Source organism: Mus caroli, unplaced genomic scaffold (assembly GCF_978045245.1).
Source record: "Mus caroli unplaced genomic scaffold, Mus_caroli_1 scaffold_5, whole genome shotgun sequence".
In the NCBI taxonomy this organism is placed as follows: Eukaryota; Metazoa; Chordata; class Mammalia; order Rodentia; family Muridae; genus Mus; species Mus caroli.
In genome coordinates, this window is record NW_028227260.1 from 57,254,415 (window position 1) to 57,266,418 (window position 12,004).

General features: G+C 39.3%; 1 protein-coding gene across 3 annotated transcripts in view; it reads left to right on the forward strand.

Moving 5' to 3' along the window:
* The window catches only part of Hdx (highly divergent homeobox), a 122,163-nt gene that overhangs the window by 71,709 nt on the left and 38,450 nt on the right, over positions 1 to 12,004 (forward strand). For all 3 annotated transcript variants that reach the window (XM_029472957.2, XM_029472958.2, XM_085838048.1), the window contains one exon: positions 2,583 to 2,729. In XM_029472957.2, coding sequence (XP_029328817.1) covers positions 2,583 to 2,729 — 147 coding nt within the window. The remainder of the gene's footprint in view (positions 1 to 2,582; positions 2,730 to 12,004) is intronic.

Genomic DNA, 12,004 nt, shown 5'->3' on the forward strand with positions numbered 1-12,004 from the left:
AAACAACCGCATACCCCAAACGTCATGATTTGCAGCACTTTTAAAAGCACTCTTATAGCCTCCTCTTTATCTGTTTCTCTCATCTCTCTATCTGTCTATCTATCTAGCTAGCTAGCTAGCTAGCTCTTCCTTCCTTCATACCTTCCTCCCTCTATTTCTCGACCTATCAATCTACCCAATTCCCTGCTCCTTCCCTCCACTGCATCCCACCTTCTCTCTCCCTACCATCTACCTCTCATTCCCTTTTTCTTTCTCCTTTATCTTATCACACAAACATGGATACACACAGATTTCCAATATATAATATATATAATTGTATATGTAAGGCCCATTTTTAGATTTTTCCAGTATTACATAATATAATTGGGTATATCATAGGATAAAGCTTACAGAAAAAGAATTAGAGATGTTTGTTTCTACCTCTGCATTGGACCCTTTGTGACCTACTGAACAAGTTCTTTGACCTTTCTTTTCCTGATACCTTATCAGCAAAATGATCATCATTATTCTATCAGTTTTCTAGTTTACTTCCCAGGAACAGCTCTGAGACTCATTGAATTAAACAATGTATAAAGCATGTACTATATTGGGTTTTTTAAAAGCCTAAGAACAAAAAGGGTTAGGTTTATTGGAAACTTTTGGAGACTATAAATATGATTCATTTTTCATAATTACAATGTTCTCTTTCCTTTTACTAATTTGTCTTTTAAATTCATCATGTTACCAAGGGTCCTTAAGTTCGTAAACCTGCTGCATTGTAAAAGAATTAAGTAACAAATTGATAAAGCTAATGGATTTGTTTGCAGTTTGGCCAAACTGGGAAGAAAAAAGAGATTTATAGTTTCTCTCTACATTTTCTATAGCAGTGTTAGAATTTTATAGAAAAGATGAAGTAAGCTATGAGACTTATATTAGTTAATTTAAGTTGTCAGAATTGTGTGAAATTTCTTCTTGGGAAGCAAATGCTTTTGGGGCCTTTAGAGTTTTTCTCTACCTGAAAGACAACTTTAGATTAACACTAAAGGGCAGGCAGCACAATGTTATTAGGCTATCTTTGGTGTGTGTGTGTGTGTGTGTGTGTGTGTGTGTCTGTCTGTCTGTCTGTCTGTCTATGTGTTTCTGTATGTGTATATGTGTTTCTATATGTTTACATATTTATATATGTATAAGTTTACACATGTGTGTAGAGCAGGGTGCCATCACCAGAAATAATATAGACTTCCTTTGAGACAGGGTCTCAAATTGGCCTGCAATTCAATAGTTAGGCTAGGATTGGCTGACCATTAAGACCCAGAAAGTCTTCTGTCTCTGTCTTACTAACACTGGCTTTATAAGAGCATGCCATCATTTTGGCCTCCTAGGCACTCAAAGCAAACCATTTCCTTGCAGGCAATGCAAGTACTTTATTGAGTGAGCTGTTATCCACAGCCTCTCTCTTTGTTAATTTTGTGTAATATATGAGTGGGAATGTGTGCATTATAAGTAAAAGTTTGAAAGAATATAAATTAAAATGTTAAGTGTTATTCCAGGTTGTTAATTTAAATCATCTTCTTGTTTCTCTGTTTGCTATAATGAAAATGTTTGCAGAGTGAAGTGCATTGCATTTCTGTCACTTAAAAGCAATTCTACTCCTTTCGTCCTAGCATACTTATTATGGAAATTTAAAACAATGAAAATATATATTTTAATAATGAAGAAATATGGCAAAAGTTGTAAAATTTGTTTACCTACTACATTTGCTGGACACTTGGGTTCATAAACTCTGAGTCTTAGATTGTCTGGAATTTAGACAATCTAAGAAACAGAAATTAGTCAAAGTGAATGGATTTATTTATGTTCTGGCCAAAGTGTGGGCAGCATCTAAGTTCCTCCCCATCATGCCTGTAGGAATCTCATAATTTATAGAAAGTCAGGAGACAAGGCTAGAGCATACACAATTTAACTGTGAGATAGACCCATGATCCTATTGTGGGAACAAGGAGACCTGGGTCCTAAGTTTTCTCTGAGAAAGTGTTTTTTGTTGTTGTTTTGTTTATTTTAATTTACATCCAGATAGAGAAACATGAGATCTTAAAGACATACTACTTTGAAAGAGAAAATAAAATTGTTGAATATAAGATTCTCACCCATTCAGGGCTTGATAAGAGTTCTTTGTTGTAAGTCTGTTATTGCCTTGAGAGGTGGAGAATGCCAGCATTTTGTACCTTTGCTTAGGAGGTCAGTTTGAATTCCTGACACCTGGGTTCCCCCCCCCCCTTTTTTTTTTAGGAGTAAAGGGTTTATTAAACTTATATATTTTTTTCACTTGATAAATTTTTTATTTTAATTAGGTATTTTCTTCATTTACATTTCCAGTGCTACCCCAAAAGTCCCCCATACCATCCCCTCCCACTCCCCTACCCCTCACTCCCACTTCTTGACCTTTGCAAGTTAAAAAAAAATGTAGTCTGATAGCTGAAAGAAGAGGCACAAGTGTCTCTTAGAATATCTCTGTATCATTGTCACAATGTTATATATTAGCTTAGCTTGCTACTTCCCACACTGTTTACCTTCTTGTATTACATTTTAAATATATTTTCTAGCTACAGGACCGCACTCAATTCAGTGACCGAGACTTGGCTACTCTTAAGAAGTACTGGGACAATGGTATGACCAGCCTGGGCTCTGTATGTAGAGAGAAGATTGAAGCTGTTGCAACTGAATTAAATGTCGACTGTGAAATAGTTCGGGTAAGACATGTTCAGTAATTTTCATGCTTTAGTTAATGAACAACAAAAATGAGAGATTGAAACTAGCAGCACAGGGTACTGCAAACAATATCATTAATGACATGAAAAGACCTGCAGAGTGGGAGAAATTTTTTTCTTTTAGATTTTCAATTTATTTATTTATTATTTATTTATTCATCCATCCATTCATTCATTTATTCATTCACTTTACATCTTAATATTAGCCCCCCTCTTCCCAGTCCCCTCACACAACCCCTCTACTCACTACCCCCTCTCCTCCACCCATTCCCCCCTCTCCTCCTCTGAGAAGGAAGAACCACCACCCCCATTATTACCCCACCCTGACACATCAAGTCACTGCAGGACTAGGCACATCCTCTCCCACTGAGACCAGACAAGGGGGCCCAGTTAAGGGAACAGAATCTATAGACAGTGAACAGAGTCAGGGACAGTCCCCACTTCAGTTGTTGGGAGACCCACAGACACAAAGCTACACATCTGCTACATATGTGCCAGGGGCCTAGGTTCAGCTCATGTATGATCTTTAGTTGGAGTTTAGTTCTAGGAGCCCCCAAAGGTAGAGGTTAGTTGACTCTGCTGGACTTTTTGTGGAGTTTCTATCATCTTCAGTTCCCTCAGTCCTTCCTCCAACATTTCTTTCTTTCTTTTTTTTTTTTTCCTGAGCATCTAATATTTGGGTGTGAGTCTCTGTTCCCATCAGCTGCTGGGTGGAGCCTCTCGGAGGACAGTTATGCTAGGATTCTCTCTGTAAGCATAACAGATTATCATAGTGTCAGAAATTGGTTCTTGTCCATGGGGTAGGTCTCAATTTGGGCCAGTCATTGGTTGTCTATTCCCTCAGTCTCTGCTCCATCTTTGTCTCTGCACATCTTGTAGGCAGAACACATTTTGGGTCTAAGGTTTTGTGTATAGGTAGGAGTCCTTATATCTCTACTGGGAGTTCTGCCTGGCTACAGAGAGTGTCATCTCATAGACATCCCCCTCCACCCCTGTCCATTACCAATTTCTATTCCCTCTCCCCTGCTTTCCCTACATCTGATCCACGCATCCTGTTTCCCTCCCCATCTCCTCTCCCCCTGAGTTTCCTCCCTCCATCTACCTCCGATTTCTATTTTCTTTTCTCCTCTGAGAAAGATCCAAGCATCTTCCTTTGGCTTGTTATTTGGCTTCTTTGGGTCTGTGAATTGCAGTGTGGTTATCCTGCACTTTAATGTTAATATTCCACTTATCAGTCAGTATTTATTCAGGATGATATTTTCTGATCTATCCATTTGCTTGCAAATTTCATGGTGTCTTTGTTTCTAATAGCTGAATAGTATTCCATTGCATAAATGAACCATATTTTCTTTTTTTTTAATTTTTAATATTTTTTTATTACATGTTTTCCTCAATTACATTTCCAATGCTATCCCAAAAGTCCCCCATACCGCCCCCCACTTCTCTACCCACCCATTCCCATTCTTTTGGCCCTGGCATTCCCCTATATTGGGGCATATAAAGTTTGCAAGTCCAATGGGCCTATCTTTCCAGTGATGGCAGACTAGGTCATCTTTCGATACATATGCAGCTAGAGACAAGAGCTCCGGGGTACTGGTTAGTTCATCATGTTGTTCCAACTATAGGGTTGCAGATTCCTTTAGCTCCTTGGGTATTTTCTCTAGCGTCTCCATTGGGAGCCCTGTGATACATCCAATAGCTGACTGTGAGCATCCACTTCTGTGTTTGCTAGGCCCCGGCATAGTCTCACAAGAGACAGCTATATTTGGGTCCTTTCAGCAAAATCTTGCTAGTGTATGCAATGGTGTCAGCGTTTGGAAGCTGATTATGGGATGGATCCCTGGATATGGCAGTCTCTAGATGGTCCATCCTTTCATCACAGCTCCAAACTTTGTCTCTGTAACTCCTTCCATGGGTGTTTTGTTCCCAATTCTAAGAAGGGGCATATTGTCCACACTTTGGTCTTCATTCTTCTTGAGTTTCATGCGTTTAACAAATTGTATCTTATATCTTGGGTATCCTAAGTTTTGGGCTAATATCCACTTATCAGTGAATACATATTGTGTGAGTTCCTTTGTGATTGTGTTACCTCACTCAAGATGATGCCCTCCAGGTCCATCCATTTGCCTAGGAATTTCATAAATTCATTCTTTTTAATAGCTGAGTAGTACTCCATTATGTAAATGTACCATAATTTCTGTATCCATTCCTCTGTTGAGGGGCATCTGGGTTCTTTCCAGCTTCTGGCTATTATAAATAAGGCTGCTATGAACATAGTGGAGCATGTGTCCTTTGGGTGTATGCCCAGGAGTGATATAGATGGGTCTTGAGGTGGAACTATTTCCAGTTTTCTGAGAAACTGCCAAATTGATTGACAGAGTAGTTTGCACTCCTATCAGCTTCGAGGAGTGATCCCCTTACTAATGGGAAATATGTTTTTAAAAATTATGTATCAGGCTGGGCGGTGGTGGCGCATACCTTTAATCCCAGCACTTGGGAGGCAGAGGCAGGTGGATTTCTGAGTTCGAGGCCAGCCTGGTCTACAAAGTGAGTTCCAGGACAGCCAGGGCTATGCAGAGAAATCCTGTCTCGAAAAAAAACAAGTATATATATATATTTTTAATTGTAAAAGGTATATATAAACATTTCTCTGAAATATCTCATGCATCCATAATAAACAATAAATAAAAATAATTGTATTGATCAATTATAGGAACAATTAGTTTATATTCTACTTGAAAGACATTTATATGAGGTTGAGATGATTGGGGCATTGCAAATATTTAATAATGTTTTTTTAAGGGACAAATGCCTCTTTTTTTTTTTTTAAACCATCTGCTGGTTTCTTTGGTATAAAGATTTCTACCATTGGGTTTCCAAGTCTCATTCAACTCAGAGGAAGAAATGATAGCATTGGGCAGTGTGCAAAGTTATTGCGTGGCTTCATCCATACTTGAGAGTCATCTTAGAAGACCAGGAGGAAGGTACTAATAAAGAACAAGTAACAAAATATAAAACTCTTCCAGATGAAATAACATTTTTCAAACACATAAAGAGAAGACGATGGGCAAACGTTTTTCAAATCCTACTCTAAAAAACACTTACTGTCCTAGTCAGTGCTTTCCTTCTTGTTGTGATCCAGATGTAAAACCAATTTTCATCCTGTGTTTGCCAAGTATGCTGCTGTGCAAGAGTGTATGCTTTCAGGGATAAAGAAATTTATCAGACACATCCTGTTCTAAAGGATTTTCAAATATAGCAAGAGAAATGATTTTAAAAAAATGACTGGAGACTCTTTTTAACATTATTTCTTATTATTTTATTTGTTCATTTATTTATTCACTTTACATCCTGATTGCAGCCCCCTCCCACTTCCCCCAATACACACAGCCCCTCTCCTACCTCCTCCCTTTCTCCTTTGAGAATAGGAACCCCTCCTGGGTACCAACAAACCCTAGCATATATCAAGTCTCTGCCGAACTAGGCATTTCTTCTCCCCCTGCTCCAGTTGTTGGAGGACCAACATGAATACCAAGCTGCACTTCTGCTACATATGTGTGGGGCAGGGGACACTAGGTCCAGCCCATGCTTGCTCTTTAGTTGGTGGTTCAGTCTCTGTGAGCCCTTAAGGGTCCAGGTTAGTTGACTCTGTTGGCCTTGCTGTGGAGTCTCAGTCCTTCCCCCCAACTCTTTCACAAGACTCCCAAAGCTCCATCTAATGTTTGGCTGTGACTCTCTGCAACTCTTTCCATTGGCTCCTGGGTGGATCCTCTCAGAAAACAGTTATTCTAGGCTCCTGTCTGCAAGCATAACAGAGTACCATTAATAATGTAAGGAATTGGTTCTTGCACATAGGGTGGGTCTCAAGTTGGGCCAGTCATTGGTTGACCATTCCCTCAGTTTCTGCTCCATTTTTTGTCTGTGCATATCTTGTAAGAAAGATACATTTTGGGTCAAATGTTTTGTAGGTGGGTTAGTGTCCTTATTCCTCCACTGGGAGTCCTGCTTGGCTACTCAGGAGGTGGCCACTTCAGGTTCCATATTCCCCACTGCTAGAAGTCCTAGCTAGAGTCAAGTTCACAGACTCCATGGAGCATCCCCTGTCCAGGGTCTTTCACAAGTCTTAGAGAGATTCGCTCCCCCCTCCCCCAACTGCCAATTTCTGTTCTCTCTTCTTTGGTTTTATTAATGTGGGATTGTAACATGGAAAACCTAAGTAAAGTTGAATAGGGAAATATGGAGCTTGTGTTTTTATCATTTAAATTTTTATTTATAAGAATCAAACCTACTTCCTTGAGTAAAACTGCTTGCTTGCTCTGCAAGCCATAACCTAGATTTGAGCCTCATTTTCTATGGTAGAAGAAGAAAACTAATTAGCACTTGGAAGTTGTCCTCTGTTTTTCACTTGCACACTGTGGCATGTGTGTACCTGAGCATAAACACACACACATGCACACACACATACATACACACACACACACACACACACTAACAATAAAACAACTAAATAATTTTCATTGAAATAGAATAATATCACTTTACCCCTTCGCTTTCCTCCATTCATCCCTTCCCAGTTATCCTCCCATGTCCTCTCCAAGTGGATAGCCTCTTTTTCTTTGTCATTGTTACACAGACATATACACATACACACAGGGTGGGGATACTTTTGGTTTTGGTACTTGCTACTAATTTTTTCTCAAACCTATACAAATATAAATACAACTTGCTGAGTCCATTGTTGTTTGTATATATGATTTCAGGGCTGATCATTCTGCATTAAACAACCAACAAGGCAGGTGGTAATTCTTAGGATAAGCTAATTTTTCCTTCTCCCCAGAGTCATTGGTTGCTGGTTGGAATCCCACAAAATTCTTTCCATTCCATGATAATATTCCCATTGATCTTATCATTGTTCCAGTCTCGTTTATATAGCTGTTTCATAGCTAGATTGTTTCTGTCTCTTACAGTGTTTCTGCCCTCTCTTCCATGATATTCCTTGAGGCAGACAGAGAGGAATTGTGATGCAGATGTTTCTTCTGGGGCTGAGTTCCCCACAGTTTGTTGATCTCTGCATTGTGTCCAGTTGTGGTTTTCAGCAATGGTCTCCATTTGCTGTAAGGAGGGGCTTCTTTGGTAGCTACAATTATCTCTAGGAAAAAGGATAAGTTTTAGAATGTAGTAAAGAATTATGCTTGTCTAGTACAGTGGCAGAAATCTATTCTTTTCTAAGGTCCATGACTTAACTAGCACTTGGAAACTTACTAGGTATCCAGTACCAGGTATGATTTCCCTCCTGTTGAATGGGTCTTAAGTCTAATTAGACAACTCTTGGCTGCCACTGACATGGGAAGGCCTCTTACTGTACCTTGCTATTATGATAATTATTATGGTTCACAGGTGATGCAGGTGGATAGGGACTGTTATCCACTTCTCTCCCTTGGAAGTTTGCATAGAATGCTCTAGAATAATGGAAACTAGAGGCTTTCAAGTCAGATCCAGTTCGAACCACTTGAGGCTGTGCCTGCCCTAAGTGTTTGATGTCTTTAGCAACAGGGATCCACCCCAAGAGGCTACTTTAAAAATTTATATTGTTTTGGCAGTTATGTGAACTACTCTCATCAACCATTTAAAAGGAAGGTTTTGTGCCTGGTACTAGAGTTTTTTATTAGGCTATGGTTCCTGTGGGGAGCATTGTCAAGCCAATTGTTGTAGGGCAGTGGACAGTGACAGGGGCCTGGTGCCTGGGAGCAGGGTCTCCGGGGCTTCTAGCCTTAGCTCAACCAAGAACCAGGCTATCAAGTTCTATAGAATTTGTTAGAAAAACTCTCCCTACTCCTCCCCTCCTACCTTTTTCAGAAGCTAGAGCCAAACATTTTTTACTCAATTAGATACTCTCTTTGATATTTACTGCCATGTGTGAATGAAGTCCTACACTTAATAGAATTAGCTCTGAGTTACAGAAAATTCAAAATAACAATGGTTTAGACAAACCTCTACAATTCTGTCCAGCTGATACGCTGTCTACAGCTAGTGTAAAACTCCTAGGGTAGCCTTAGTGATTTTTCTGCCACTTCTGTGGTGCAAGGCCTCTTCAAGGTCCATTATGGTGGCATATATAACTCCATGGTGTACAACAGAGAGAAGAGAAAATATCAAGGGTATATACCAATTATCTTTCAAAAAAACTGGAGAAACTATCATTAAACACTTTCACTTACATCAAATTGGCTAAAGTTTAGTCACATGGTCATAACCTAAGTGCAAGGGCACCTACAAATAGAGTTTTACTGTGTCAATCTTGTGTTCAGCTAAACCTGTTATTACTTTTGAAGAAAGAAGAACAAATATAAGGCATAGCTAGCTAGACCTCAAAAACCTGTTTATATTGCTACTTCATTTTTTCCATGCTAACCGGTGTCTATTACATTTTTGCTGTATGTTTCAAGACTTTAAAAATCTTCTGACATTGTTCCCTTAACCATTTCTTTCACTTCTCTTCAGGTTTCTTCCTTCTTGTCCTCTCTTAGTATTGGTTAGTGTGATATTCAATATTAATATTGAGTGGTTGGGATGATCTGACGTGAGAAACCAAGGGTGATTTCAGCCAAGTTGGTCAGCTATGCAGGTTTCTTTCCTGCCTTACAACTTTGTATGTGTTCCTCTTGAAACAGAGGCTTGGTTAAAGACACCAACCATTCTCAACAGAGGTAGATCATTTTTTCTGTGAAAGCTAGAAAATAATGGCATTCCCCTGCTAGAATCCCCAAACTTATAAAATACAAATATGATTATAATGTAAATACTTGATACCTGTGAATTATGTTGTGCAATATTGTTTTTCATTACGTATTATATAGTTTATTCCTTTGGAACTTATAAATTATGTAGTTTTCACTTTTTTCTTTTTTTAATTGGATATTTTCTTTATTTACATTTCAAATGTTATCCCCTTTCCTGGTTTCCCCTTCGAAAAACACCCTCCCCCATCCTCTCCTCCCTCCTCTTGCTCACCAACCCACCCACTCCCCCTTCTTGGCCCTGGCATTCCCCCATACTGGGGCATAGAGCCTTCATAGGATGAAGAGACTCTCCTCCCATTGATGACCAACTAGGTCATCCTCTGCTGCATATGCAGCTGGAGCAATGAGTCCCACCATGTGTGCTCTTAGGTTGGTGGTTTACTTGCTGGGTGCTCTTGGGGTACTGGCTAGTTCATATAATTGTTCCTCCTATGGGGAGGCAAACCCCTTCAACTCCTTGGGTTCTATCTCCAGCTCCTTCACTGGGGATCCTATACTCAGTCTAATGGATGACTGTGAGTATCCACCTCTGTATCTGTGAGGCACTGACAGAGCCTCTCAGGAGAGAGCTATATCAGGTTCCTGTCAGCAAGCTCTTATTGGCATCCACAACAGTGTCTGGGTTTGGTGATTGTAAATGGGATGGATCCCTAGGTGAGTTGGTTTCTAGATGGTCATTCCTTCAGTTTCTACTCCAGACTTTGTCTCTGTAACTACATCAATGGGTGATTTGTTCCCCGCTTCTAAGATGGATAGAAGTATCCACAGTATGGTCTTCCTTCTTCTTGAAGTTCATGTGGTTTGTGAATTGTATCTTGGGTATTCCAAGCTTCTTTTTGGCTAATATCTACTTAGTGAGTGCATACCATGTGTGTTCTTTTGTGATTGGGTTATCTCACTCAGGATAATATTTTCTAGTTCCATACATTTGCCTAAGAATTTCATGAAGTCATTGTTTTTTAATAGCTGTGTATTACTCCATTGTGTAAATGTACCACATTTTCTGTATCCATTATTCTGTTGAGGGACATCTGGGACCCTTCCATCTTCTGGCTATTATAAATAAGTCTGCTATGAACATAGTGGAGCATGTGTCCTTCTTACATATTGGAGCATCTTCTGGGTATATACCCAGGAATGGTATTGCTGGGTCCTCAATTAGTACTATGTCCAATTTTCTGAGGAACCACCAAACTGATTTTCAGAGTGGTTGTACCAGCTTGCAATCCCACCAGAAATGGAGGAGTGTTCCTCTTTCTCCACATCCTTGCCAGCATTTGCTGTCACCTGAGTTTTTGATCTTAGCCATTCTGACTGGTGTGAGGTGGAATCTCAGGGTTGTTTTGATTTGCATTTCCGTGATAACAAAGGATGTTGAACATTTTTTCAGGTGTTTCTCAGCCATTCAGTATTCCTTAGTTGAGAATTCTTTGTTTAGCTCTGTATCCCATTTTTAAATAGGGTAATTTGTTTCTCTGGAGTCTAACTTCTTGAGTTCTTTGTATATATTGTATATTTGCCCTCCATCGGATGTAGGATTGGTGAAGATCTTTCCCAATCTGTTGGTTGCTTTTTTGTGTTCTTGACAGTGTTCTTTGTCTTACAGAAGCTTTACAATTTATGAGTTCCCATTTGTCCATTCTTGATCTTATATAACAAGCTATTGGATTTCTGTTCAGGAACTTTTCCCTGTGTCCATATGTTAAAGACTTCCCCACTTTCTCTTCTATAAATTTCAGTGTATCTGGTTTTATGTGAAGGTCCTTGATCCACTTGGACTTGAGCTTTGTACAAGGAGATCCATTTGCCTCTTCTACATGCTAACCGCCAGTTGAGCCAGCACCATTTGTTGAAAATGCTGTCTGTTTTCCACTGGATGGTTTTAGCTCCTTTGTCAAAAATCAATTTTGTGACCTATTATATGGTCAGTTTTGGAGAAGGTACCATGAGGTGCTGGAGTAGCTATTCTAATATTGAATAAAATTGACTTTCAACTCCATTGATATTAAGAGATATTAAGGAAAGGTGCTGAGAAGAAGGTACATCCTTTTGTTTTAGAATAAAATGTTCTATAGATAGGTTAAATCCATTTGTTTCATAACTTTTGTTCGTTTTACTGTGCTTCTGTTCAGTTTCTGATTCCATGATCTGTCCATTGTTTTGATGTGTTTTCCTGTAAATTTTTAAGAGATTTTTGTGTTTCCTCTTTAAGGGCTTCTACCTGTTTACCTGTGTTGTCCTGTATTTCTTTAAGGGAGTTATTTATGTCCTTCTTAAAGTCCTCCATCATCATCATCATGAGAAGTGACTTTAGATCCATATCTTGCTTTTCTGGTGTGATGGTGTATCCAGGACTTGCCATGGTGGGAGAGGTGGGTTATAATGATGCCAAGTAATCTTGGTTTCTCTTGCTTCTGTTCTTAAGCTTGCCTCCTGTCATCTGATTATCTCAAATGC